This window comes from Clinocottus analis, unplaced genomic scaffold (genome assembly GCF_023055335.1).
Source record: "Clinocottus analis isolate CAN_PGR_092001 unplaced genomic scaffold, fCliAna1.0.p SCAF_7, whole genome shotgun sequence".
Taxonomy (NCBI): Eukaryota; Metazoa; Chordata; class Actinopteri; order Perciformes; family Cottidae; genus Clinocottus; species Clinocottus analis.
In genome coordinates this window covers 21,517,602-21,545,219 of record NW_027176229.1, presented here as the reverse complement: position 1 = coordinate 21,545,219, position 27,618 = coordinate 21,517,602, and the positions used below count along the sequence as shown (strand labels likewise).

The 27,618-nt window shown below is 42.9% G+C and overlaps 3 protein-coding genes and 2 long non-coding RNA genes across 7 annotated transcripts; 3 read left to right on the top strand and 2 right to left on the bottom strand.

Annotated features, from left to right (window-relative positions):
- Window positions 1-165: 165 nt before the first annotated feature.
- Window positions 166-4,645, bottom strand: LOC137779270 (izumo sperm-egg fusion protein 1). Of its 3 annotated transcripts, none has more exons than XM_068566891.1 (11): window positions 4,532-4,645; window positions 4,164-4,223; window positions 3,091-3,330; window positions 2,913-2,987; window positions 2,712-2,795; window positions 2,572-2,592; window positions 2,380-2,469; window positions 1,857-1,984; window positions 1,484-1,634; window positions 698-848; window positions 166-323 (listed from the first exon to the last, which is right to left on the bottom strand). In XM_068566891.1, exons 3-11 carry the CDS (start codon window positions 3,299-3,301, stop codon window positions 209-211), a joined length of 1,026 nt encoding a protein of 341 aa, XP_068422992.1. In that variant the 5' UTR covers window positions 3,302-3,330; window positions 4,164-4,223; window positions 4,532-4,645; the 3' UTR covers window positions 166-208. The 3 variants fall into 3 exon arrangements, with proteins under 3 accessions (XP_068422992.1, XP_068422993.1, XP_068422990.1); XM_068566892.1 differs by having other exon boundaries at window positions 4,164-4,226; window positions 4,532-4,606; XM_068566889.1 differs by lacking the exon at window positions 4,532-4,645 and having other exon boundaries at window positions 4,164-4,514.
- A 561-nt stretch (window positions 4,646-5,206) lies between these two features.
- On the top strand, window positions 5,207-13,780 carry LOC137805319 (myogenesis-regulating glycosidase-like). Its single transcript, XM_068605175.1, has 6 exons — window positions 5,207-5,286; window positions 6,698-7,112; window positions 7,987-8,518; window positions 9,236-10,043; window positions 10,123-10,241; window positions 10,990-13,780. Exons 2-6 carry the CDS (start codon window positions 6,835-6,837, stop codon window positions 11,335-11,337), a joined length of 2,085 nt encoding a protein of 694 aa, XP_068461276.1. The 5' UTR covers window positions 5,207-5,286; window positions 6,698-6,834; the 3' UTR covers window positions 11,338-13,780.
- A 1,250-nt stretch (window positions 13,781-15,030) lies between these two features.
- On the bottom strand, window positions 15,031-19,677 carry LOC137805320 (three-finger toxin MALT0070C-like). Its single transcript, XM_068605176.1, has 4 exons — window positions 19,464-19,677; window positions 15,855-15,900; window positions 15,420-15,518; window positions 15,031-15,307 (listed from the first exon to the last, which is right to left on the bottom strand). The coding sequence occupies exons 1-4, from the start codon at window positions 19,491-19,493 to the stop codon at window positions 15,159-15,161; spliced, it is 324 nt and encodes a 107-aa protein (XP_068461277.1). The 5' UTR covers window positions 19,494-19,677; the 3' UTR covers window positions 15,031-15,158.
- On the top strand, window positions 17,154-19,501 carry LOC137805322 (uncharacterized). The gene is made up of 3 exons (XR_011080212.1): window positions 17,154-17,201; window positions 17,822-17,899; window positions 19,417-19,501. It is a non-coding gene; the product is annotated as an uncharacterized lncRNA (long non-coding RNA).
- Window positions 19,678-26,514: 6,837 nt separating the features above from the next.
- LOC137805316 (uncharacterized) lies at window positions 26,515-27,244 on the top strand. The gene is made up of 3 exons (XR_011080211.1): window positions 26,515-26,554; window positions 26,767-26,946; window positions 27,105-27,244. It is a non-coding gene; the product is annotated as an uncharacterized lncRNA (long non-coding RNA).
- Window positions 27,245-27,618: the final 374 nt, after the last annotated feature.

Sequence of the window (27,618 nt, the reverse complement as noted above, 5' to 3'; positions counted from 1 at the left end):
CGTGGCAACGCCAACACGCCACTCAAGGGGAACGCGAGCCACGCCGGGGTCAGATCGCTGGTGCTTAACGTTACGGAAAGTCGAGCGAGTGTGTGTGTGGACGCTCTGGTGCCACCACAAACCTTGGGTTTTACTGGTGAGATTGAATCACATGGACGCCTCTCGGTTGGTTGAGGACACACAATATGTATTGATCAGAAGTGTTTTGTCACTTCTGTGCCATTTCAATGCACGACATGGGCTCTGTGCGGGGCTCTTCATCACACGGGTTGCGCGACGCTCCCCTTCCTCTTCCTCGGCTGCTCCTCTTACTCATCATCATTCTGAGAAGATTAAAAAAACACAAAAAAAACACATAAAAAACATGGCAATGCTCATTTTAAGTGGCAGCTGAACACACAAAAAAATAACAGGAAAACCCCGTGTGTCACCTGTTGATTTTTCGTGCCGTCACTTCCTGGAAAAAGTGACGTCATGCTCAGCTCAATGAGGTGATGGGTTCAATTGTAAACAATGAATGTGTTCATGCATCTGACACGCACATAAACCCCATCAACCGTGATTTACTCCCCCATATACGACCACACGACCACTTCCCTCATCTCGCTTTTGTTTCCACTGTCACGCGCCGACTGTTCCTGCGTCACCACCTTCCCCCGTCCCGCTAACCTCCACTCGCTCTCTCGTTGTCTCTCACCTCAGGAGAACCACCGCGAGGCCCACGCTCACCATCAGACACAAAGCCGTGACTGCGGCGAGGACGAGCGGCGCCGGCGGGCCGCCGTAGGATCCAGGCAGGGAGGGCGGGGCAACGATGGGCGGGCGAGTCTCCTTAGGCAAAAGGGCGACTGCGAAGGAAAGGAACGGGGGCGAAAGGATGAGCTCATGGAGTTAAAAGTGAATAGTTTTTAAAAAAAAGCATATTTTTAACCCTGTGATCGTTGAATCTAAAGCCAAACAGCAGGAAGTAACATGTACAGAAGAATACATGAAATAAAAGAAAGCCCACACAGCGACATAATAGAGAGAAACCCCACTTATTAAAGAAATTGACACACCCTACATCCGCCTTCACAGACGCAAACCACGAACACACACACATATATGCAGGAAGTAATTATAAGCCCTTACTTTACCTTTTGAACATGCATTAATTTCTTTCAAATGCGTTTCTAATTATACTCGGGACGTCTGGGATCTCCTTTAACAACCCCGCGGGACCCGAGGAGAAGGATTTAAGTAGCACTTGTATTACAAAACCAACAACTAGAGACGTTTGATCGTCAAGTGTTTCATTTGCTGAGTTGACATCATGTTTATCGGGGTGTTTGTGGCAACCGTTAAAAAAGTGCCGAATTAACTCGGATGCGGCGTCGCCTTTTTGCCTCCCTCCCTTCCCCCCTCTCTCTCTCCGTGTGAGTTAAAACGATCTGACAGCTTTTTCTTCTCCTGTGGCGCCGTGTCTCAGGGCGGTAAACCGTACCGGTGACCGGGTAAGTGAGCCGGTAGAAGACGGTTCCGTCGAGGCCCCGCAGGGTGCAGCGATACGTCCCTTGTTCGTCCGGACGTAGCTGGTTTAGGACCACGGAGGAGTCGTCTGTCACCACCAAGGCTTTGAAATCACCCTCCTTGAGCTGCGCACACACACACACACGCACACAAAGGAAGTGATGGCGAGCTTGTGGGTGTGAGGCAGTCAGCTTCAAGATTCCTGATGACACAGTGCAGCTAAATAAGGGACACAATCTAACGCGTGGGAATCACGGGAAGCATGCAAAGTGGTGTTTAAGTGCTGAGCTATGACTTCATGTTCCCGCTTTGAGCGCACATCTGAAGGGGGGTGGGGGTGGAGAGACCTTTTTGCTGCCCGGCACGCCGCGGGCCCAGGCGTAGTGGTACTCTGGCGCTCCCGACAGAAGACGATGCCACGGCAGGAAACAGTTGAGCACGGCCTGGCCTCCCTCCTCGGCCTGCACCGGCAGCTCTGGAGAAGAGAGACGACTCATTCATTTGAGTCCCTCCGGATTAACTTGAATGAGCTTTTTCATCGGCCGCCGCACATGGACGCCGCACACTGTGGACGTGCGGCGGCGGCGCCTGGCTTAGGGACACATGTGCACACTCGTGACAGCACGTGATCCGTGTAATCTGAAAAGAGTGGTGCACTCCCAGTTTCACCAGCGCACCAACAACTCGCTCACAAAAAAGTGTGACCTCGAATAAGGAAAGTAGCACTTTAGTAGCACTTAAAATGACACTTTGTAGTTTCACTTTATTCTGTTGTTCTGAGTTTGTACCCACGGTCGAAAGCACTTATTGTAAGTCGCTTGGGATAAAAGCTTCAGCTAAATGTAATGTATTGAGTAAATATAAATATACCACCGCAGTCCTGCTGGCCAGAGGGAGAGGGACAGATGTGTGTCTTGTAACGGCAGGAGGAGCAATCCATCACTCTTCGCTTCAAAAGCCCTGCACACCAAACCACGAGCACACACGCACACACACTCGTGCAGTGAATATATAGCAGGTACACATTGTTCCTCTACAGAGGGAAGGATCAGATGGACTCACCACACTCGTTGGGGCACAATCCTGAGGGAGAGAATAAGAAGTCATCTGTAACTAACATCTCTTTTACGCGACAGGGGCTGGCACAGAGCGCCCCGCCTCACACTGTGCGGACCACTCTGCTGTTTATTCAAGCCAATTACCGTCACGAATAAACACGTCCAAGTGTTTTTCTAAGATCTTCCTGCCCTTCTCCAGGATCTGAATGGCCTCAAATGGGACAGATCCTGAATCAAAAAAAGCAACAAAAATCCTGAGAGTAGAGTAGAGTTTGTTCTGATAACAGTGTCGTCACGTCTAAATATATTCAGCGAAGACGCAAGGGAACACGGTTTGTTTCTCACCAGTGTGCTCGGTTTTCAAGAAGCGGTCCAGCTCACTCTGGAACTCGGTTCTGACTCTGTACAGCGTGGTGGGATCTGAGCAGTGGGAAACACAATAGTTTTTAAAACTATTGTACGGTTTTGACATCTCACTAGAAAACCAAAGTGGCCTGACAGCGAACCCGGGTCTCGAGCTCACCGATGACTCCCTTTCGCTCCCGGCTGGTCTCCTCGTAGGTCACAAAGGCGTGGTCGCAGATCTTTTTCAATTCGATCTGGTTGAGCACGGAGGGGGCGGACAGGGAGAAGTTCTCGAGCAGGAGCCGGATCTTGCGGTCACACTGCATGCAGGCTTTGGCTGCCTGGACACAGCACAGCAGGGACAACAGCGTCAGCAGCTTCCTGCCCATCGGGACGAGTGACTTTGGCTCCTGGGGTTCTGAAACAGAGTCGGCAAACATTATTGCTCTCACTAACATTGCTTTTCTTCTTTTTACTGCAAGTCTTATCATCGCTCCTACAGATGCTCATCCGGGAACTGTTACTTTTACTGTTACTACTGCCACTGGTGTTATTCCCATCACTCATGCAAGCCTCATGTCTTCTGGGTCAAGGTTACAGTATAATATAAACGGTGTAAAGTAAAGTGTTTTCTTTCAATTTGGTTTTGGTCATTTCATTTAACAGGACTTTATGTTTAATCCTGAAACTAATATGTACAGTTGTTATGGATTAGTCTTCTTAATTCATGCTTTTTTATGATTTGTATTTTCTCTTCAAATATTGCAATGCCTCAAAACACAGAGGCGAATTCCTTGTCGGAGAAAACCTGCTTATCAATACTTTAAAAAAAAATCTGATTTCTAAATATATAGAATTTCACAAAATATAAAATCTTCTGAAAATCAGTTCTGTCCGATTTACAAGTGAGAAACCCAAACACATTCGGTCAGCTGTCACATCAGACAACTGAGACACTGGAGGTAGTAAATAATTGTAATTTTGCAAGGAAAAAATATAATAATTAATTGATTGTTTTAAGAAATAGTGAAACAATTGTCGATTATAATACTATGTACCATCTACTAGAATAACAAGCTTATTTATATATATTTAACAACCTCTAACGATGAAACTTAAGCCTGATATAAACAAGAACAATGAAGAGAAATACATATTGAACCAGGCCTCTTCCAAGATTAGCGGTGACCATATTTTACTGGAGACTTGCAACATCCTCAAACAACATTGAAATGACCAAAACCAACTGACCTGACTTTGCTCAGCTGGAAACCTGCTGTGGATTCCTCTTTTCCTTCTCTTGGTGTACCGCTGCTGGTATACAAATACTTGTGTTTACAGTTATTAGCTTAGCCGCTATAAAAACAATGTCGCTGCCAGTGCTACTAGCATAACTGTCACTGCCAGTTACGTTAGCGTTAGCTAGCCAGTTTATCGTTAGCTTCATTCAGGAGTTGGTGCCATAACACCACGAGTGCCTCCATTTAAATAAAGGAAAATACACATATGTATACTAAATGAATGACTCTACCCTCTACACAAGTTACTCGCAGACAGATATCAAATGAAACAACAATTATGACAATATCCAAATGGAAAGAAGGTAACCAGGGACACACCAGAGCTTCGTTTCCTGTGCTCTCCCTCCTGTTTGTAACTCGTTGCTGCCACCCAGTGGCGACTGAGGTGACATGACACAGCTCGGGATGATGAGTTTGATGGTTTTCACCGGTGTGACGGTGTAATAGGCGACCGTGTTAACTGGCGACTTTTAGCCCAATGCGTTCGTGGTAAAAAATATATAAAGAGAAGACCTGGCTGTCTTCGTGAATGTCGTCAATGTGTATTATTCATCATAGTAAATCGCATATGTATATATCATACACAAAAATAATAGCAAAAAAAGGATGACAAAAAAAAGTGTGAAAAAAAAGTATGGCAAAATATAAGGATGACAAATGCATGACTAAAAAAAGTATGACAAAAAAAAGTGTGACAAAAAAAGTATGACAAAAAAAAGTATGACAAAAAAAATAGGATGACAAAAAATATACAAGCCAAGGGAAGATACAATGCCACAAAGTGTATTTTGCGTCTTAATTGTTTCCATGGAAAACATTAGCACACACAAAACGACAATACAAATACTGCTCAATACAATTTATTTATCCGTTTTATCTAACGTTCGTCTCTTTTCGGAAATAGTTCTGAAGACTACATTTCCCAGAAGCGCCATGCACGATGAGTGACAAGTAAATGGACGAATCGTTTGTCGCTGGGCGGGACTCGTTGGAGTTCAAACCGCTCTGCGGCTGCGCAGTGGGCTCCTGCTTTTACAGCTGTACACATTGACCCGCGAGAGTCCGACGCGAAGGTAAGACAACTGTTTTACGACCACAGCGCAAACAACGAGTTTTAACGTATTCTTAAACTCGTATATACGTTACTGACATGGCCAGCATAGCTTTTCACTTCGTACGGGACCGTCCTCGAGCCGCCAGTTCGCAGGAACCGGTACAGCCGGTTACTGTATGTCCCGATCGGTCCCATAGCAGCCAGTCAATAGTTCATATCGACGCGTGCGTGTTGTGGGTTATTGATCGGACACGTCGGAAACACTCTATCGGTCAGTTTAATGTCACCTCGGTTCTCTCGTGCTGTCAGTCGCCACTTCAACAAAGTCAGACAACAGCGTCTGTTTTAGTGTAATAGTTCAGGCATTACGCTTCAAAACTAATGTGAACACTAAACAACGTGCAGTGACTGTGGAAGGAAACTCGTCTAAAGCATCTTATTGCACTGCACGGACCAGAATAGACAGTTAAACTGCTGTACAGCACTTTGCATTGAATATATATGTCCCCCGCCCCATAAGCAGCAAAAATAATGACCCTATTGTCATGTACGTCTCCTAACAGAATGGCTGTTTCTTCATGCACAATACAACATTGTGTGTGTGCAGCAATGCTTGTAAAACCACTTAATTAATGATGGTTTCCTCACAAGGTAGTTGGTGCTGCTGCTCCTGGAAAAGGAGAAGGTAAAGGATTGCGCAAGATGTCTTTAAAGAGGAAAACGAGTAACGCAGCAGTGAAGGCGACCCACTTCTTTTTTTTTTTTGCAGGCACTGCATGTCCAGAGCATTTCCTTCCCCTCCTGCTGCAATGCCACAAAACCCTCCATCAGAACCTTATGACAACGTTGAGCTGCAGCGTAATGATAACCTGTTGGGAGGTTAAATATGGTTCTTATGTGGATGATTGGCCCTGTACTCTGTCTGTAAACTCTGGGCTTGCTGCAGTGCCGTTATTTGAGGGCTTCTGGCCTTTTAAATGTTATTTACTCATGGCCCAAGGTGCTTCTTCCTACCTGCGAGGTGAACGTAATTGAACCCTGACACAGCGTTTGTACTTTCCCTGATCATACGTTGCCGAACCACGCCGCTGGATGCCAAACAGCGAGTGCACACAGACCCAGTACAGCAACACAGAGCACTTTTTTTTATAGCTACAGATACTGGAGACTGTTGGGGGGTAATAAACTAGAACTAAATTGTCAAACAAACCCACTGATGGGTGTTTTATAAGAGCACATTACTGGATTGTATGTCCCACACCGAATACTTTGAACTCGTCTATCTGGCCCATTTTATACCCACAATGCCGTCTAATGTTACGGTTGATCAGTGTTTGACGTGATGATATCTAATGGTTGCTTATTATGGTAGTTGGAAGCACACTTCCAACTGAATGATGATCCCTGTCTGCCTCCGTCTTGTCTCGCAGATTTGGACAAATCGCCAGCCTGCCCTGTTCAGAAATGGAGACTCTGCTGATCGTCGGCCGGTAGACATCAGGCTTCCCTTCGTCTCCGCTGCTGCCAGTGTGAAGAAGACGCATCGCTCCGCCCTGAGGCCTTCGGGATGTATCAGATCGTCCCCGTGGCTCCCGGGGAGCATCAGGCGGCCGGGGGAGCTGGTGGCTCTCCACTGAAGAAGAAAATGGCTCACGAAGGCCGGCCCATGGTGTTGGCCGGCATGTTGGGCTGTGTGCTGGTGCTGGCCGCCGTGGTCGCCTGGTGCTACTACTCGGCGTCCCTGCGCAGAGCCCATCTGCTGAAGGCCGAGCTACTGGACCTCGACAAAGACGGTTTTGTTATTCATAACCAGGCGGGGGCCGTCATCTTCAGCATGACCTTCAGGTGGGTTTTTCCATCATAGATCAATCGGTTTATTATTGTTTTGATTTATCTTTTTGTCTATAAACTGTCAAAACAAAGAATGACGAACAGCCAACCCCCTTTTTCTAGTCATGAAGGTGATATGGAGTCAAATTACAAAATAAAAGTATTTTGATGAATTTTACGAAATAAAATGATTTTGATGAGTTTTACATAAATTACAAAATAACATTATTTTTGATGAATTTTACAAAAATTACAAAATAAAAGTATTTTGACGAATTTTGTGAAATAAAAGTATTTTGATGAATTTTTCAAAAATTACAAAATAAAAATATTTTGATGGATTTGACAAAAATTACAAAATAAAAATATTTTGATGAATTTTGTGAAATAAAAGTATTTTGATGAATTTGACAAAAATTACAAAATAAAAGTATTTTCATGGATTTTACAAAATAAAATTATTTTGATGAATTTTATAAAAATTACAAAATAAAAGTATTTTGATGAATTTTGCGAAATAAAAGCATTTTAATGAGTTTTACAAAATGTCATGGCTTAAAAAAATATTCCTAATAAAATAATAACAACACTATCACCTTTTTGGGGCGTTGGCACAGTTCCACTTTGCATGCTGCGCCGTACAGAAACACTGCCTCTCTGTGAAAGTATAATGAACAGACATGTCGTGCTGTCATTTATCAGCAGGACTCTCATCGACAGTACTTTGCTTTTGCAGAAAAATAAAGTAAAAGACTGGAGCACGCAGTATCTTCTGTATTATCTACTCCTCTGTTGTGGTTCTCTTGCAGTCTAATGATCATTATATGCTCTTAATGCTTAGTTGGTGCCGTGCCTAACCAGTTCATTTCTATCTTTTTGACCTTCCCAGTTCTGGCACTCTGGATCTGGACTCCTGCTCAAAGGAGGGGAACATTCTGAGCTGCACGCGGTCCGATTCGGGCAAGCTCAACTTCTTCATCCAGACGGTTCGGCTGAAGGACACGGTGATGTGCTACCGCGTCCGCTGGGAGGAGCTGCAAAGCCAGCACTCGGTGGAGCACGCCATGGCCTACAACGACTCCCATTGGTACGGAGGAGCGGAGACGGCCACACAGCACTGGCCTATCAGGATGCAGGGTGAGCAGGAGCCGCAGCCTTTCATCACCGGCGACGTCTACGCCAACCGCAACGCCTTCGGGGGGATCCTGGAGCGCTACTGGCTGTCCTCGAATGCGACAGCCATCAAGATTAATGACTCGGTGCCGTTTCATTTGGGCTGGTCGGAGAGGGACAGGACCCTCCGGTTCCAGGCCCGATACCAGGACTCTCCCTTCAGACCACCAGAGGGCCAGCAGGCCTTACCTGAACTCAGCTACAGAGTGTGCGTAGGGTCGGATGTTACCTCGATTCACAAATACATGGTGAGTATAGACGTACTGTAGCGACAAATGCTACAATAGCATTTATTGTTTGTTTAGGTGTAGTGTAGTTAAGTTTTTAAGTGTGACTTGTTTATATGCATCAAAATAACTGCACAAGAACTCTTGAAAGCTTTGGGTCTCCGCCAGGCAAAGTGTTGTGCACTTAAAAGATTGAGGCCATGAGTAATGTAGCATAAGATGGTTTTAACTTGAGTAGAAAGTTGGAGTGAAGACGACAGGAAATACCTGCGCCAAGTTTCAGTCTTGGCTGGATGGTCGTCTGATTTCATCACGTTTTCCTAACAAAAAATTAAAACAGTTCTGTCAATCAAGTAATTTATCAGCCATCTGGACTTCCATTGAGAAAACTGTACCCATGAAAGTGTAACCTTACCCGATAAATATCTAGATCACACTCATAAATCTGCGTCATATGACCGTTTAGCTTAGCTTAGCACGACGACTCTAAAGCTGGCTCCGTTTTTACATCTCCTTGTTGTAAAGTGAAAATAACAAATTGCGGTTTAATGAGCGGTGGGACTATTTCTTGGCAGCCCTCCTTATTTCCAGTCATTGTGCTAAGCTAAGCTAACTATCTGACCTGTAGCTCAATAGAGTCGTTCCTGCCTTATCGCCTCCCTCTTGGCTAGAAGGCGAATAAAAGGAACAACCCTTTTTCTTGCTTGATGCTGTTCTTCTTGCACGTGTTGTGTTCAGGTGCGTCGGTATTTCCCGAAGCCCATCAAGGTGCCGTCTCCCGAAGTCTTCAAACAGCCCCTGTGGTCCACGTGGGCTCTCCACAAGACCGCGGTGACCCAGGAGAAACTGCTGCGCTACGCCTCCAACATCACCGAGTACGGCTTCACGTGCTCCCACCTGGAGCTGGACGACCGCTACACCGCGGACTACGGCGAGTTCGACTTCGACCCGCAGAAGTTCCCTAACGCCAGCGGCATGTTCGACGAGCTCCGAGAGGACGGCTTCCAGGTGTCCCTCTGGACGCACCCCTTCATCAACTACGACTCCATCAACTTCGGCGTCGCCGTGGAGAAGGGGCTGTTCGTGCGGGAGCCGAGCGGCGAGCTGCCCGCCCTGGTGCGCTGGTGGAACGGCATCGGGGGGATCCTGGACTTCACCAACCCGGAGGCCCGCGAGTGGTACGCCTCGCACCTGCGGGCCATGAAAACCCGCTACGACGTGACGTCCTTCAAGTTCGACGCCGGGGAGACGAGCTACCTCCCTCGGCAGTTCAGCACCCTGGTCCCGCTGTCGGACCCCTCCACCTTCACCCGGCGCTACACGGAGATGGCCATCCCGTTCAGCGAGCGCGCCGAGCTCAGGGTGGGGTACCACAGTCAGGACATCTCCTGCTTCTTCAGGATCATCGACCGAGACTCCGTGTGGGGTTACGAGCTCGGCCTCAAGTCCATCATCCCGACTGTTCTCACCATCAGCGTCCTGGGCTACCAGTTTGTCTTGCCCGATATGATCGGAGGGAACGCGTACCCCAACCGCACCGCCGCAGGTAGGGTACTCCAGAGCTTACGGCGTAGAGATGTGGGTTTTTTGGGTTGACAAGTCTGACATCTGCGTCGTGTGTTCAGCTGGTTCGGATGGCAAGAATGTCCTGCCGGACAGGGAGCTGTACATCCGCTGGTTGGAGCTGTCTGCCTTCATGCCGGCCATGCAGTTCTCCATACCGCCGTGGGCCTACGACAATGAGGTGAGCAGAGTGCCCCATTTCATCCTCGCTGAACGGCAGACAGCTTAACTCACGTTGCATTTGTATGAAGGTAGATTTGTGTCATTTTTACCCGAGCAAATTTCTTGTTTATAAGTAAAGTATCTCCAAATGTTCTTGTTTGTAAGTAAATTATCTCCAAATCTTTGCTCTCAATTCCAGAAATTGCTCTAAAAACGCTCTCCAAAAAAAAAAGATCTCAAAAAAAAAAAATTGCTCTAAAAAAACAACAACCCAACTTGTAACTTTTTGGATTTTTTTCAGAGCGTTTTTTTTTTTTACAGCAAATTTTAGTTTTGAGAGCAAATTTCTTTTTTGGGAGCGTTTTTTTTTGTGCAATTTTTTTAAATTTTTTTGGGAGCAAAGTTTCATTTTAAAAGCGTTTTTTTTTTTTTTTTTGGAGAGCGTTTTAAAAAAGACAAATTTTGACACAATTTTTGGAATTTACAGCAAAGATATGGAGATAATTTAATTACAAACAAGAAATTTGCTCAGGTAAAAAAAGACACAACTCTACCTTCATACATTAGTAGCAAGAAATACGTTTTATGGATATATTTAATGGAGACTAATAAGGGTTTATATTACCTGTTTAGACTTCATTGCCCCCCTCCCTTTGCACACTTCTGAGATGCATTTGCGATAACGCTCTGATACCAAAAAAGTCTATTCAAAGTGTCCCGATAAGCCTTTAGATGACGCGCTCCTCTGTGGCGCCGTTAACCTCCAGGTGGTGCAGATAGCGCAGAAGTTCACGAGGCTCCACGAGACCCTGGTGGCCCCGCGGGTCCTCGAGCTGGCGGGCAAGGTGCTCGACACCGGGGACCCGATCATCCGGCCCCTCTGGTGGATCGCCAACAACGACGAGGCGGCGTACAAGATCGACTCCCAGTTCCTGATCGGCGACAGCCTGATGGTGGCGCCGGTGTTGGAGCCGGGCAAGCAGGAGCGGGACATCTACCTGCCCGCGGGCCGCTGGAGAAGCTACAAGGGGGAACATTTCGACAAGGGGCCCATGTACCTCACCGACTACCCCGTGGACCTGGACGACTTAGCTTACTTCACGTGGGTCCACTGAAGGCATTAACGGCACATAAACCTTAACGCACGCACACGCACACGCACACACATGCATACTGTCTGTACAGTCTGGTGAGCACACGCACAGGCCAAGAAATACAAATAGCAGGAGATATTTGTTTGTTCTCCAAAGGGAAATGACCACTAAAGGGAGTGTGATTTTTATTTTTTTAACGTTTTGGTAAAGGTGAACCTCACGTCTCCTCTGACCTGCTCTTTCTTTTGGACTTCTGCCGACTACCGTCCGCCCCAAAGAATCAGAATGATTCAGATTCTCTCGCTCCATCCTTAAGCCCATCCTCATCCTCATGTGCCTTCCACAGCCGATAGCTAGACCGATCTCCGATTGTAGCGTCACCGCAGTCTTCCACCTTACGGGCACCTGGAGCGCTCCACAGCTCCACAGCTCCACAGCTCCGGTGGGTTTTGCTATTTTAAAGGCAGATGAAGGGGTAGGGAAAACACCTGTTATGCGTTTCGGTGTTATTTTTTTTATGTGAGCCGACTGGGTTGGGCACTGAACCGGCAATAAATTCGCACATATGCACTCGGAGGGCATGCCTAACCTTTACGTCTGGTGGAGAACACCTCCAACTACCTACGGTTGAAGTTACCATGCATCCATTAGCATTGCGCTGACGGCAGAGTGTGTGTGTGTCACTTTTGTCTCTTTTATATTTATGAACGTTTGATTTTGAAGGATAGTTTTTCAGTAAATTGCCGTAACTCGCTTGCCACGATCCGGCAGAGTGCAAATATTTGTACGTCTACATCCCCGTGACCACTTCCTGGTCGTGCCACGCTGTGATTTCAGTGCCAAAATGTACTTCTCCGTTCATTTTCGTCTTCCAGCCGGCCGCTCACGGGACATTGTAAAAGAAAAATAAGTTTAAATGCATTTGAATGCGGCACAAAATGGATGTATTGCCCCGCTGCTCCTGGTTTGCCTTGTTAAACGGGTGTTATTCTCAAAGATGCCATGTTCTAACGTCCTCGTCCGCCTTGTGACTTAATTTTGCCTTATCAGCTGAACTAAGCTACGCCGTCCTGAAACACACCGATAGATGCTTGATGCCTTTTTTCTCCTTTTTTTTTTTAATGTTTCTCAGCATTAACATTGTAAAGTAATCTGAATACACGTCTGTTTGCTCTCACACAGTGATCGAAGTCATGGAAATGCTTTATTGAAAGTAATAATACAATATAAGCTAGAGTGAGCACTACTATTTTTTAGATATATATAGAACTGTTATGTTATGGGATTAGAGTATCTTTCAAATTGTTCTGATGGTTTTTGCTTGTTGAAAAATGAAACGTTTGTGTATCGGTTGTGTTATTTTCTTGCATTTGTGATCCTCCACCACCAGGTGGCGCCAGATGTTCCAAATCTTCAACGATGCAGTGGCTTTGACTTTATAAACTAGTATGCAACATTTCCTAAATAATAACTGCATGATTTGGATTATTTTATGCGTATGCTTTTGTGTAGAGGAAGAAGATGAATTACTGTGACAAAGAAGTGTCGGATGCATTTTAAGGGATTCGTTTAAAACACTGGAAGAAAGTAATATAAATGCTCAGTATTTCACTGTGGCAGTTATTTGGTGACGTTTATCTGTGTGTTTCCACTGTGACACAACAGTTTGGAAACGCTAAAGGGAAGTGGTCTTCTAAAACGACTTTTACTGGAGACAATGGGGCCATACAATGGATGTAAACATCATATGACCTTCATATTTTCACTTCCCTAAATATCTAATGAGATAAAAAGTGAACATCCCCAAAGTAAGACGCTTTCATGACAATATTATCCATTCTACACACATTTGTATTTGTAGAATAAACAAAACAAAGTAAAAGATGAGACTATGTGCTCTCCATCTTTACATAATCTGATGGTCTTCAGTTTATTCATGAGTCCACCTGGGAAAAGAAAGTGTAGCCTCATTCTGCTTTAGATGATAGAATATTTATGCAGGATTATGGACGTCAAGAAAGCTTGACAGCTGCTAAACTTCAGCATTTCTTTTTGTGATACGCTTAAAAAGTAACACTAGACTCAGTAATCCTCAGGATCAGCCTCGAACCGCGTCCGGTATTCATTCGCTCACCACGGTTCTTGTCCTCTTTTGTCACTGAAGTTTCTGATTATTCATAACAAAAACTATTTGTTTTGCTGTAACCTCCACAGTGATGTGAAATGCAAAAGAATTAAACGATTAAATGTATTTATATGTTTTTATTGTTATCTTGTCGGCGCAAGTTTGGCGTTGCACAGCACACACACACACACACACATACACACACACACACACACACACACACACTTTAAACATACTCCAAATCTAATGCTAATTGTTTTGTGCAGGAACATTATAACATTTGTTTTTACACGACATGTTGCAACTGCAGTTAGAAACTCAAGGTGTTATAGTCTTTTCTTCCTGTTTTTTTGGGTACACTCGTTTGTCTTGCATAACAAACTTAAACAAAATGACAGTTTAAACGCTTCACGTGTTCAGCCTTCCTTCTCTCACATGTGATAACTGCTTATATACGTGTTGTGTTATGTTCCTGGAGTTAATAAACTATTCATGGTGCACCTTGCCTGTAATTTCAGGGATGAAGTGATGTGATGTCGTGTAAAACTCTCGCGAGTGTTGGAGGTGACGAGTTTACATACGATTGTGTGCCTCCTCGCCTCCTTGCTTCCTCGCCTCCTTGCTTCCTCGCCTCCTCCGGTTTGTGACCAGAAATCTCTCAGAGCTCCACCTTGAAGGACATCTCAGTTTCTACAATGCACAATCGGGAAATGAGAGAGACCCTCGGGCTAAATGCTAACTCATCACCTCCAACACTCGTGAGAGTTTTCCACGAGACGGATCACCACGACGTCACATCGCTCCATAACTGAAAATACATAAAATTCACTGTTGATAATTCCCTGTCTTAACTTCAGGAATATAATACAACACGTACAATCTTGTATCTCTGCACTTGTTGGACGGTCGCTTTACCCACATTGCTAAAGTTATTAACGACAAACTAATGTAGCTTTGAGCTTAGCGGTCCGCTAACTGTGGCGGCAAACTCGCAGAGACGACCAAACTATGAGAGTTTCTAATTTGGCTTCCACCATCTGAAGAAACATTTAAATTTGTTCAACAGCCAAGAGGAACATCCTCTCTTTGCAATAACCTGTGTGCCCCCCCCCCCCCTCACCCCCCACCCTACTTACTACATGTTGTACAAATACTCTGCTAGTATTCCACAATAGCAACAGGACACAACATTGAACTGTTGCCATCCTGTCCCAAGTGTTGCCCCACTTTACCCGTCATCTCAAATGTCGTGTTTTCTCAAACGTCTTTGACTTTTGTAAAATGGCGTCGTGTTTTCACTTTGTTACATTCGGTTGCAGTAACAAAGTACACACACATCCACGCACAAACAATCGAGGGGGAGTGTAAAAAGTAACATGTGGTCTCAAAGCGGGAAGGTGTGCTGACCTGTGTCACTAAACCTCAGGATCAACATCTCACCATGTCATGTATTCATTTGATCACGACGGTTCATAGTTTGTCATATTTTGGCTCTCATTTTTATTACTATGCTTATTATGATTCATAAGAACGCTGTTTGTTTTGCTGTAGTCTACATCGTGATGTGAAATGCATGAAACAATCAAATGTTTGATCATATTTTGTGTTTTTATTGCAGCCAGCTTTCACATATTGAGACTTTGTTGACTCTTCTTGAGTCGTACAAACTGGGTCTGAATGAATACGCATGTTGTGAAGCTGCAGCTGCTCCAGCCGCTCACAGGAAGAGAGAGATGATGGCTGAGGATGCCAGCAGGAGGAGGACGCTGGACCCAGTGGGCGTGGCGCCGTTGCACAAGTTCATGGAACAGCACTTTATGGCATCACTACATAATGCACTGCTCATGCAGGACTTGGTGACTGCGTCTGATGGAGGAAAAAAAAAATCAGTTTCAAACGACAATGAAAGCCGCCCGGCAACGTATCGGCTCAGATAATAATTTAAAATGTTTCTTTTTTTTCTGAAAGAAGCACTCACCGCCCGCTGTGACGGTGGCACAACGGTCCAAGGCTGCAGGACACGTTATCTTCGTAACGCAGCTTTTGCCTGCACAGCTGTAGCAGTCGAGACCACATGCTGCAAGACAGAATATCACACACACACACACACACACACACACACACACACACACACACACACACACACACACACACACACACACACACACACACACAGAGAGAGAGACAGACACGCACACACACACGGACACACATTGTAAACAACAGTCATTGTTTAATGCATAAGAAAATATAAACATGACACAAAATGATACATGACACCCTGCAAAAATAATACATGACACCCTACATATCTTAAAAAGTAAAAAAAAACAAAAAACGGGGGGGAAAAGAACCACGCCCGACCATAAAAATCCCATCACAAGCCGAGGCGCGTGACTAACTGATAACTTACCTGCAGACACAGTCACCAACAGGATCAGAGCTCCATAAAGATGCATCTTGAACAGACGGATTAAAATCTGATGTTAATGAACTGCGTACCGGAGAGAGATGTGCCTTCTGGGAAAGTGTTCCCTTTATAGTCCTGCCCCTCCTTCAGTATCAAAACCACAGTTGCATTTCTTTCGCAGGTCTCCTCCCATCCAGCAGCGTAAATGGAAACAGCTTTGCTCTGTTGAATGAACATGTTTGGACAAAAGAACTGAATATGTGTCAACACGCTGTACTTTTCCATCTTGTTGCAGGATGTTTATTTCTTGGGTTGAATAGACATTAAAAATGACGCTCACAAAGTGTCAATGAATATTATTGAATATATATATTTATTGAAGTCCTGTGATAACCATTTAAACTTGAATTTTAAATAAGTAAGTGAGGTGTACAGAGAAGTATAAGCATTCTAAATGTGTTCAATAAAGAAAAAATGCCCTACAATTTTAATCAATTCATTCCAAATAGTTTTAACCAACATTTTTTGAAAGCTTATATTAATTTCACGCCAATAATCAGTATATATATATATATATATATATATATATATATATATATATATATATATATATATATATATATATATATATATATATATATGTGTGTGTGTGTGTGTGTGTGCCCCCCCCTCATATATATATATATATATATATATATATATATATATATATATATATATATATATATATATATATATATATAGTATAGATACATCTCACCCAGATATTCAGGAAATAGAAATCAATTCAAACCAAATGGAGCAAATGTAAATTAGTTTTGCTTGAGAAATGGATTTGGATTTACTTATTTTTGTTATTTGTTTTTGTATTTTGGAATCAAATTTATAGAACTTACAATCTATTCAATTATATTACACATTTTCTTAAGTGATCATTGGTCACACTCTTTAGATAGGTTGATACTTCAGAGTGTAAAGTGTCGTATGGACCAAACCCAACACATAAGTTTTAATACAACCAATGCATTTCAGCCAAATGTTCTAGATGTGCATGGTGTTTGAAAAAAAAGGTGTTAAGATAAAACATGTTAGTTTGGAACTACAATCTGAATGTAAGTAAAGTTGCTTTCACAGTCTTCTTCCTTCAAAAAGTGAAAACTTTATCCGAGACGGTTATGAACTCAGCTGCAAATAGCAGAATGCATTTGGCGCCATCTTGTGGGCCTCGAGCGGAAGTGTTGCAGCGTCTCACGTCACACAGGAAACATCTGTACGCGGCCACGTGCATGTTAAAACCTGCAATGTTGATCACAGGTCCACCACTTCTGATCCAGACTGAAATGGAAACGGGTGAGATAACTCTAGTGTAGTGACGACGTCCAGAGCAGCTGCTTGAAATTAAAAATGTAATTTTAAAATGAGGCTGAATGACGGTACGCAGTGGATATTAGAGAGGTTTCAAAAGCTGGAGAGCTGAGATAACAAACATATGCAGATATTTTTACCCCCACATCTCCTCAAACAGCCTGATGCACCATTGTTCTGGACATAAGAAGGTTCACTAAGTTATTACACTCATTATGTTCAGTGCATTTTATTGCATTTCCCCTGGATGTGTGTGCATGCTGCCTATCTTCACTTTAAGATAATATAAGATAAGGTTGGCCCAGTACAGATGTTTTGCACAAAAAAAACATGTGCTTAAACATGTGCTTAAAAATGTAAACGTAAGTTTAAAATTAGGCTGAATGGTGGTATTTTTTCGTGTCTGTCTGCTCTTAAAGAGGGATTTCTGGAGTGAAAGTACGTCATCTAAAAGCCTTGAATAGTAGTAGTAAATAAACTAGAGTGAGCACTGTTTTTTGAAAATTCATTTATGTGAAAGTCAACAGGGATTATAATATATTTCTTGTTATTCTGCTGTATTTGTTGCTGTGAACTGGACTTCTTCGTCTTCTTCTTCTTCTTAGACAACCATACATCTGGTGCATTACCGCCACCTTCTGCTCTGGAGTATGAATCACAGTCTTCGCCTCAGAAGGGTCCAGGTGGGCTTTCCACCTTTCAGTTTTTTCCACTCTGGCCCTTCGCTTGGGTCCTTCAGTGCAGGCTGCCCGCGTCCTGCCTCACCGCATCAACACAAGTAACAGTTTTACACCATTAAAACAACTGAAAACAAACGACCGTTTTCATCAATATTTTAAAGGCCTTTTTATTTCAATGTTTGCTAGAAACTCCTCGCTTGGTTTCCTCTTGTCTCTCTGTGAATTACTGGTGGGCGGGACTAAGACGCCAGTGACGGAAACTGGGACGCAATTAAGAAACTTTGGATAAACTCTTAAAAGGAAACCTTTGCCAGAGGTCACATCTCTCTCCAGTACGCAGTTCATCAAACATCGGTTGTTAAATCTGTCTGTTCAAGATGCATCTTTATGGAGCTCTGATCCTGTTGGTGACTGTGTCTGCAGGTAAGTTATCAGTTAGTCACGTGCAGTCGTCCCTTAAGGTAATTTGGTTGTTCTTTTGTTTGGTGTGGCTTTTTCCCCTTGGGGGAGGGGTTGGATTTCCTTTTCTTTTTGAGGGGGCCATCTAATTAATTTCGGCAAACTTCCCAGTATGACTCAATGCAAAGAAAAAATATATCAAACGCACTTTACTACTTTTGCAGTTAAATATTTAACATTTATTCCAACAATTTGACATTAATAGAATTCAGTTTGTCTGTCCTGCACCTGACTGATTAAAATATATTTATAAATTCCTAAAACCAACGTGAGAGCTGTGGACAAAGGCACACAAACTACGATTATGTTTGCTTACTCCTTGTTTGCATGAATATAACAGTTAACACTTGCGCTAATTTTCTTAAAACATACATATTTATTACAACTTCAATTAACCACGTGCCTCTCCGGGTGAGTGCTAATACCGTCACTGTTTCTAATTTGTATCCAAAACTGACCATATTTTTCGTAGCTTTTCGACATTCAATGCAACTTCCTGTTTGGCCTCCGCGAGCCGCCTTCAAAATAAAAGCATCTCATCCTAAAACCAAACGAGAGACTAGAATAAGGGACGAGACCGCGCACGATTTGGCCCCCATGCAGAATGTATTAATTTTAGGGTGCTGTTTGGATAAATTGTGTGCCACTCGGTTATATCTTTAACCAGTAATTGGCTAAACTGCTTCTTAGACCCGCCTCTCTTGGGCCCAAACTATTTTGGTCTAAAAATAGACTTGTTCAGGTCAGACAGCAGACACTTGGCGTGGACGTGCAGGAAAAGCGCAGCTATCCTATTTTACAAATATTACTGGATATATTTCAAAAGCACAAATACTGACAATTTGGATGATTTGAATATTATTATATATTCTGTATTTTCTGTTGTGTTGTTGTACAGGCCTCATGGCCCTCTATTGGCCAGCTGTTCCTGGGTATCATATTTCATAGTTGGAGTTTCTTTGCTTGTGTTCTTGCTGGAGTTTGTTTTCAGAAACAATTTATTAATTTTTTTTTAATGCTCAAAACGCATGTTAGATTTGTGTTTGTGTGTTTCTGTGCAGCATGTGGACTGAGATGCTTCGCCTGTCAAGGCCAAGGCTGCACTCACCAGACGACTTGTTCCCCCGGCTTTGACCATTGTTCCTCCGTCACGTTGGGCGGTGAGTGGTTCTCCCAGAAAACAAGCGTTTCAAATAGATTTCATTGTTAACAATTTTCTTTTTCTTCTTTTCATCAGATGATCACTCAAAGTCCTGCATGAACGATAAACTCTGCGCTTCGTCTGAGGCCATGAAGTGCTGTTCCACGGACTTGTGCAACGGCGCCACGCCCACTGGGTCCAGCGTCCTCCTCCTGCTGGCATCCTCAGCCATCATCTCTCTCTTCCTGTGAGCGGCTGGAGCAGCTGCAGCTTCACAACATGCGTCTTCATTCAGACCCAGTTTGTACGACTCAAGAAGAGTCAACAATGTCTCATCATGTGAAAGCTGGCTGCAATAAAAACACAAAACATGATGGACCATTGGATTGTTTCATGCATTTCACATCACGATGTAGACTACAGCAAAACAAACAGCGTTCTTTTGAATCACAATCTGCATATTATGATGCATGAATTCAACAACTATGAACCGTCGTGATCAAATGAAGACATGAGCTGGTTTGTCGTTGATCCTGCAGATTAACAATGCAGATCAGCACACCTGAACCTTGTGGGGTTTTAGGCCTTTTTCTCAATTTTTACTTTTGTTAAAACATTTTCTAAAGGCACTTGCATATGAGTTTCATACCCATGTGTTACATCTCAATTTGCTCATCTCAGCTCTCTATACAATCAGGCACTATTGTAAAAAGGTAATTTGTCCCTAAAGCTGACAAATTGACGCTTGATTTTTGAAATTCTTCAGATCTCTTGTGAAAACATAACTTTACTCATGTGGATGAACTGTTTTGGTGCTTGCATTTGCTTTACAAAAGGTTCACAAAAGCAGTGACGGATATGAATAAAATGCTAGATGCATGTAAGTAAATGTCTTAAACCAAATTTTGTGTTTTAGTTTTTTAAGTAGAAAAGTTGCCCGTCACACCTTTCAACAAAATGATAACAATGGAAGTGAGAAATGACTTCATACTGCAGACCAAGCTTCAGGGGGTTTGTGCAAAGACAAAATGACCATTACAACATTTAGTTTTTATACATGAAACACAACGCACACATTTCAACAGTGTTTCACCTGGAACGACAGCCATGTTCTGGCGGCCGACAGCAAAACTTTAAAAACAATAAATCGACATTCATTTAAGATCTCACAGACAAACTAAACAAAAATATTTGACCAACTATGAACCTTCCACTTGGACACATCAGCCTTTTATGTAAACTGTAGGTGGTCTTCAGTTTGTTCACCTACTGTTACAGTTCTGTATTATCAGTGGGACATTTCTTGATTCCTTGTGTTTTCGACCTCTCAAAGGAAAGCAGCGGCTCATTTGGTCTCTGACTCATGATGAAAGAATATTTTACTGGAAGTGCATGACGTAACCAATTTATTTAACAGATTCCTGCTGCTTCTGAACTTTAGTGATGGAAAAAGTAACATCTGGACTCAATTTTTCATCACTATGCATATTATAAATCATAAGAACGCTGTTTGTTTTGCTGTAGTCTACAACGTGATGTGAAATGCATGAAACAAAATCCAATGTTTGATCATATTTTGTGTTTTTATTGCAGCCAGCTTTCACATATTGAGACATTGTTGACTCTTCTTGAGTCGTACAAACTGGGTCTGAATGAAGACGCATGTTGTGAAGCTGCAGCTGCTCCAGCCGCTCACAGGAAGAGAGAGATGATGGCTGAGGATGCCAGCAGGAGGAGGACGCTGGACCCAGTGGGCGTGGCGCCGTTGCACAGTTCCGTGGAACAGCACTTTATGGGATCAATACATAATGCACTGCTCATGCAGGACTTGGTGACTGTGTCTGGTGGAAGGAAAGACAGCTTCAAACAACAATGAAAGCCGCCCGGCAACACATCGGCTCAGATAATCTCTTTAAAATGTTTGTTTTCTAGAAGAAGCACTCACCGCCCGCTGAGACGGTGGCACAACGGTCAAAGCCGGCGGGACAAGTTACCTTGTCAGAGCAGCTTTTGCCTACACAATTGTAGCATCTGAGTCCACATGCTGCAATACAGAATATCACACACACACACACACACACACACACACACACAGAGAGAGACAGACACGCACACACACACGGACACACATTGTAAACAACAGTCATTGTTTAATGCATAAGAAAATATACAAAATCTTACTGGACATAATTCCAGCAGTAAAAATGAGCAAAGAAACTATGAAACATGACACCCTACATATCTTAAAAAGTAAAAAAAAAACAAAAAACGGGGGGGAAAAGAACCACGCCCGACCATAAAAATCCCATCACAAGCCGAGGCGCGTGACTAACTGATAACTTACCTGCAGACACAGTCACCAACAGGATCAGAGCTCCATAAAGATGCATCTTGAACAGACGGATTAAAATCTGATGTTAATGAACTGCGTACCGGAGAGAGATGTGCCTTCTGGGAAAGTGTTTCCTTTATAGTCCTGCCCCTCCTCCACTCTGGGTTTCCTTTCTTTAGAAAGTCTCCTCCCACCCGTCTGATCTAGTTATCCCATGAAGCTGCTGGGAGAAAGAACAGAGAACCATGAACCAACTGAAAGTTACGTGAAATTTGTCTGTTTTTGGTTCAGGCTGCAGAGTGATACATCGATTGTTTGACAACAACAACAACAACAACAACAACAACAACAACAACTAACATTTATAACATTGATTTTGCAGCTTTTAATTTTAAGGCAGTTCTTATGTTTAAGTAAAAAATAAAAATATGGAAATTGCATCATGTACAAGTAAAAAAGTAAAAGTACTATATATATATATATATATATATATATATATATATATATATATATATATATATATATATATATATATATATATGTTTCAAAGGCCTGTAACTTTCCGTTTAAAGCAGTCTGGTGTTACGTTGTGTACGGTGACGGCATGAGGAAGGTCACGGTGTCACCGTACACAACCTGGTCACCTCGGCCCTCTTGACTTTGCATACGGCCTCTTGCTCTTTAACTGCAGCGAGCGCTTTACCGCCATTCCCATTATCTATTTCCCCATTTCCTCCATTAGTCTCGCTGCATTTGCATTGGCCCATTTCCAGCAGCAGTTTGCGGCTTGGCTCCTTTGCATCGGTCTCAGCGTTCCCAGGCCTCTGATATTTGCCTTCCCTGATTCCAGGAATCAAGTTTTAAGCTCGTTCATTGTCATTAGCCACGACAGAGGAGCAGCCGCTGGCGACGGACATCTTTGATCGTCGGGTAGCAGCAACCATGCTGTTTTAACATGTAGAAGAAAAACCAAGCAAGTAAAAAACAAAACGAGAACGTAAACCATGAACTCGTGCAGGTTAAAGGGCGAGTTTGTTCTGATTGCACAACTTGTGTTTTGATTCAGGTGAAGTTAAGTTTAATCTTTAACTGGGACGATGGAGATGACGTCCAGGACGTCTCAGGACCCCTTCACAGTAAGTCACATCGTGCTGGTTTTGTAACCACAGTAAAAACTACCACAACTTGTAGAGAACTGCCAGAAACCAGTTCACACATCAAGGCCTGCACAATCGAAACTTTAATGTGAGGAAAACATCGGTTGATGGTTTCCTGTTACACTCGGTTTGAGCCCAGAATCTAAAGCGTGTTGCTCTACAAATTAATGTTCACATTTTTGAAAGATATTTTCTCATATCTAAAGATTTGTTCTTTTGGTCTGTTTGAAATAAATGTAATATTTTATTTTTCCGTGTTGCAAGAAGACTCGTCTCAGGCTCTTACTCACTTCCTGTGAGGGTGTGTGAGCACTAACAAGCTGCCAAATATGAAGTAGATGAATAATATATGTATCTGTGAGTTTGTGAATCATAAAGTCCTTCTCCAGCTGAACCGCAGTAAACAGCTTTCATGAACCAGTTAGCGTGAGACAACAGACCCAATGCCACACGCACACAGTACACACACAGTACACACACAGTACACACACAGTAGATACACACAGTACACACACAGTACACACACAGTACAACTCAACAATACAAGGTGATGGTAACGAGAAAAAACAATGGAAACAATGAGGGCAGCACGTGCAGACAATGAGAAACGAGGCACACACACACACACACACACACACACACACACACATGGGCAGGAAGTGTGGGACAAACTACAAAAGAAAACAGGAACCCAGAAAAACCCAAACCGTAACAATGCAGTATCCTGTCTCCTGTCTCCTTTCTCCTTTCTCCTGTATCCTGTCTCCTGTCGCCTGTCTCCTGTCTCCTTTCTCCTGTCTCCTGTCTCCTGTATCCTGTCTCCTGTCTCCTGTCTCCTTTCTCCTGTCTCCTGTCGCCTGTCTCCTGTCTCCTTTCTCCTGTCTCCTGTCTCCTGTATCCTGTCTCCTGTCGCCTGTCTCCTGTCTCCTGTCTCCTGTATCCTGTCTCCTGTCTCCTGTCTCCTTTCTCCTGTCTCCTGTCGCCTGTCTCCTGTCTCCTTTCTCCTGTCTCCTGTCTCCTGTATCCTGTCTCCTGTCGCCTGTCTCCTGTCTCCTTTCTCCTGTATCCTGTCTCCTGTTTCCTGTCTCCTTTCTTCTGTCTCCTGTCTGTGGCAAGATGGCGCCGTGCCAACGGCTGCCTGTCGCAGAAGCTCCCCACATGTTTTATTTTTTATTGTCTTTTTTCCACTTTCCTGTCTCTTTCTTTTCTTTCACGTTCTTACTTATGTATATATCTGTTACCCCTGTTCCTCTTATTATTTATTTTATTTTATTTTATCTGTGTGTTTAGCTTAGCTTATTTCATTTATGTCTGTAAGTGTGGGATGCTGCTAGTATGACAAAAACATTTCTCCTTGGAGATTAATAAAGTACTTTTCATTCATTCATTCATTCTGTTGCCTGTCTCCTTTCTCCTGTATCCTGTCTCCTGTCTCCTATCTCCTATCTCCTATCTCCTGTATCCTGTCTCCTGTCTCCCCAGTGTACACACACATCGTGTGAGTCTTTTTCTTTCATAACCTTCTCTCTGCTTTATCGTCATATTTTGGCATTTTGCACTTGAAAAAGTCGAATGAACATGTTCGCACAAAGGAACTGTAATAAGTGTATTTTCTGGTGCCAAAAAAGCAGGATGTTACATTGTTACTGTCATTTTTTAAATGTCTAATCAAAGTGTCAATCAATATTACAGTTTTTTAAGTTTGCTAAACGACAGCGGGCACAACTGGAGTCACGTGCAAAACTCAGTTTCAAAACTCTACACACTTATCGGATGACTTTAACCACAACCTGCACAACACTGTGGTTGTGCATAATGTTTGGCTGCACTGAGCGTGTTTTGAGCCATGTGTTAAGAGTTGTGTTGCTTGGAATGAGTTTTGCAGGTGATGTGAACTGTTTAGCTCAGATGACTGTTGGTAGTGTTTATGTGAATATGTTTAAAGTCCTGTGATAAAAATGTAAACTTGAATTCAAAATACTAAAGTTATGTATATATATATATATATATATATATATATATATATATACATATATATATATATATATATATATATATATATGAGTAAGTATAGCATTCAAAATGTGTTGAATAAAGCAACAATGTCCAACAATTTTCGTCACTGTCATTTATTTTATCCAGATATTTAGTAAGCTTTCATCAATTCCACCCCAATATTCAATACATATAAATCATAAAATGTAGTGTTTTATCCAATATTTTGTAATCAAATTTGTAGAACTTAAAAGTGACATGTGAACCTTCTGCAGGAGCTGATAGCGTCATCGTGTCTGACGTGTATTTTGCAAACTGTACAAGTGCTCGCTTTGGCGCCATCTGGTGGACTCCGAGTGGAAGTGTTGAAGTGTCTCACGTCACACAGGGAACATCTGTACGCGGCCATTAGAGAGGTTTCAAAAGCTGGAGAGGTGAGATAACAAACATATGTGTATACTTTTACCCCCACGTCCCCTCAAACAGCCTGATGCAGCATTGTTCTGGACATAAGAAGGTTCATTATACTTATGTTCACTGCATTTTATTGCATTTCCCCTGGATGTGTGTGCATGTTGCCTATCTTATGAGATAAGATCATCCTTTATTGGTCCCGTGCAATCCCGGTGCTGCAATACAGAATATCACACACACACACACACACACACACACACACACACACACACACACACACACACACACACACACACACACACACACACACACACGTTTTAAACACACTCCAGATCTCATTGTTTGGTGCATAAAAAAAAGACTTGAGAGAAAACTAGGAAATATGATACTCTGTCATTCAAAAAGAAATAAACCCACACCCGACAAAAAAACTGCAAAAATCCCATCACAAGCCAAAGCGCGTGACTAACTGATAACTTACCTGCAGACACAGTCACCAACAGGATCAGAGCTCCATAAAGATGCATCTTGAACAGACAGATTAAAAACTGATGTTTAATGAACTGCGTACTGGAAAGAGATGTGACCACTTGGATATTGTTCCCTTTATAGTCCTCTCCTCCCTTAAGTATCACTTTCCTTTCTTTAGAAAGTCTCCTCCCACCCACCTGAGCTACTTATCCCGGGAAACTGCTTGAAAAAAAAAAACACAACTGAAAGTGAGATGAAATTTGACATCTCTTTTGGGTTTTTAAAAATCAGGCTTAAAATATAGTTCACTACAAAGTATAACTTTGATTGTTGCAACAACAACCACAACAACTGAGGTTTTTAAATTGATTTTAAGCCTGTCAGAACGTGGCGATCCTAAATTCAAGATTTCACTGAAGTTTAAGTAAAAAGTAAAAGTACTTTTTAGACACAATCGTCCTCATCACCGCGTTCGAGTAAATCAAATCGTCTCTGTTGCCTTCAGGGTCTGTTATTTATTGTATGTATATAATATTGGTGAAAGAAATTACATTTTATTTAAATACAATTAATAATGCGTTCTATATTTTATAAGTGAGATAGTTTGTTGACCTTTGAATGAGCTGCACTTTAGTGACGAGTGTAAAACGTAACATCTGGACTCAAAGCAGGAAGTGATGAATCTTAAGGTGCGTCACTAAACCTCAGGATCAACATCTCACCATGTCATGTATTCATTTGATCACAACGGTTCCTATTTTGTCATATTTAAGCTCTCATTTTTCATCACTATGCATATTATGATTCATAAGAACGCTGTTCGTTTTGCTGTAGTCTACATCGTGATGTGAAATGCATGAAACAATCCAATGGTCCATCATGTTTTGTGTTTTTATTGCAGCCAGCTTTCACATATTGAGACATTGTTGACTCTTCTTGAGTCGTACAAACTGGGTCTGAATGAAGACGCATGTTGTGAAGCTGCAGCTGCTCCAGCCGCTCACAGGAAGAGAGAGATGATGGCTGAGGATGCCAGCAGGAGGAGGACGCTGGACCCAGTGGGCGTGGCGCCGTTGCACAAGTCCGTGGAACAGCACTTTATGGGGCTGACACATAATGCACTGCTCATGCAGGACTTGGTGACTATAACTGATGGAAAGAAAGACAGTTTCAACAACAATGAAAGCCGCCCGGCAACACATCGGCTCAGATAATCTCTTTAAAATGTTTGTTTTCTAGAAGAAGCACTCACTGCCCGCTGAGACGGTGGCACAACGGTCTAATCCGGCGGGACAACTTTGCATGTCAGCGCAGGTTTTGCCTGCACAATTGTAGCATCTGAGTCCACATGCTGCACAGAAATACAGAAACACACACACACACACACACACACACACACACACACACACACACACACACACGTTTTAAACACATTCCAAATCTCATTGTTTTGTGCATAGAAAAAAAGAACTTGAGCGAAAACTAGGAAATATGATACTCTGTCATTCAAAAAGAAATAAACAGTTGAAAAAAAGGCTCGTGACTAACTGATAACTTACCTGCAGACACAGTCACCAACAGGATCAGAGCTCCATAAAGATGCATCTTGAACAGACGGATTAAAAACTGATGTTTAATGAACTGAGTACTGGAGAAAAACATGTCACCTTTGGGAAAGTGTTCCCTTTATAGTCCTCTCCTGCCTCCAGTATCAGTTTCCTTTCTTTAGGAAGTCTCCTCCCATCCACCTGAG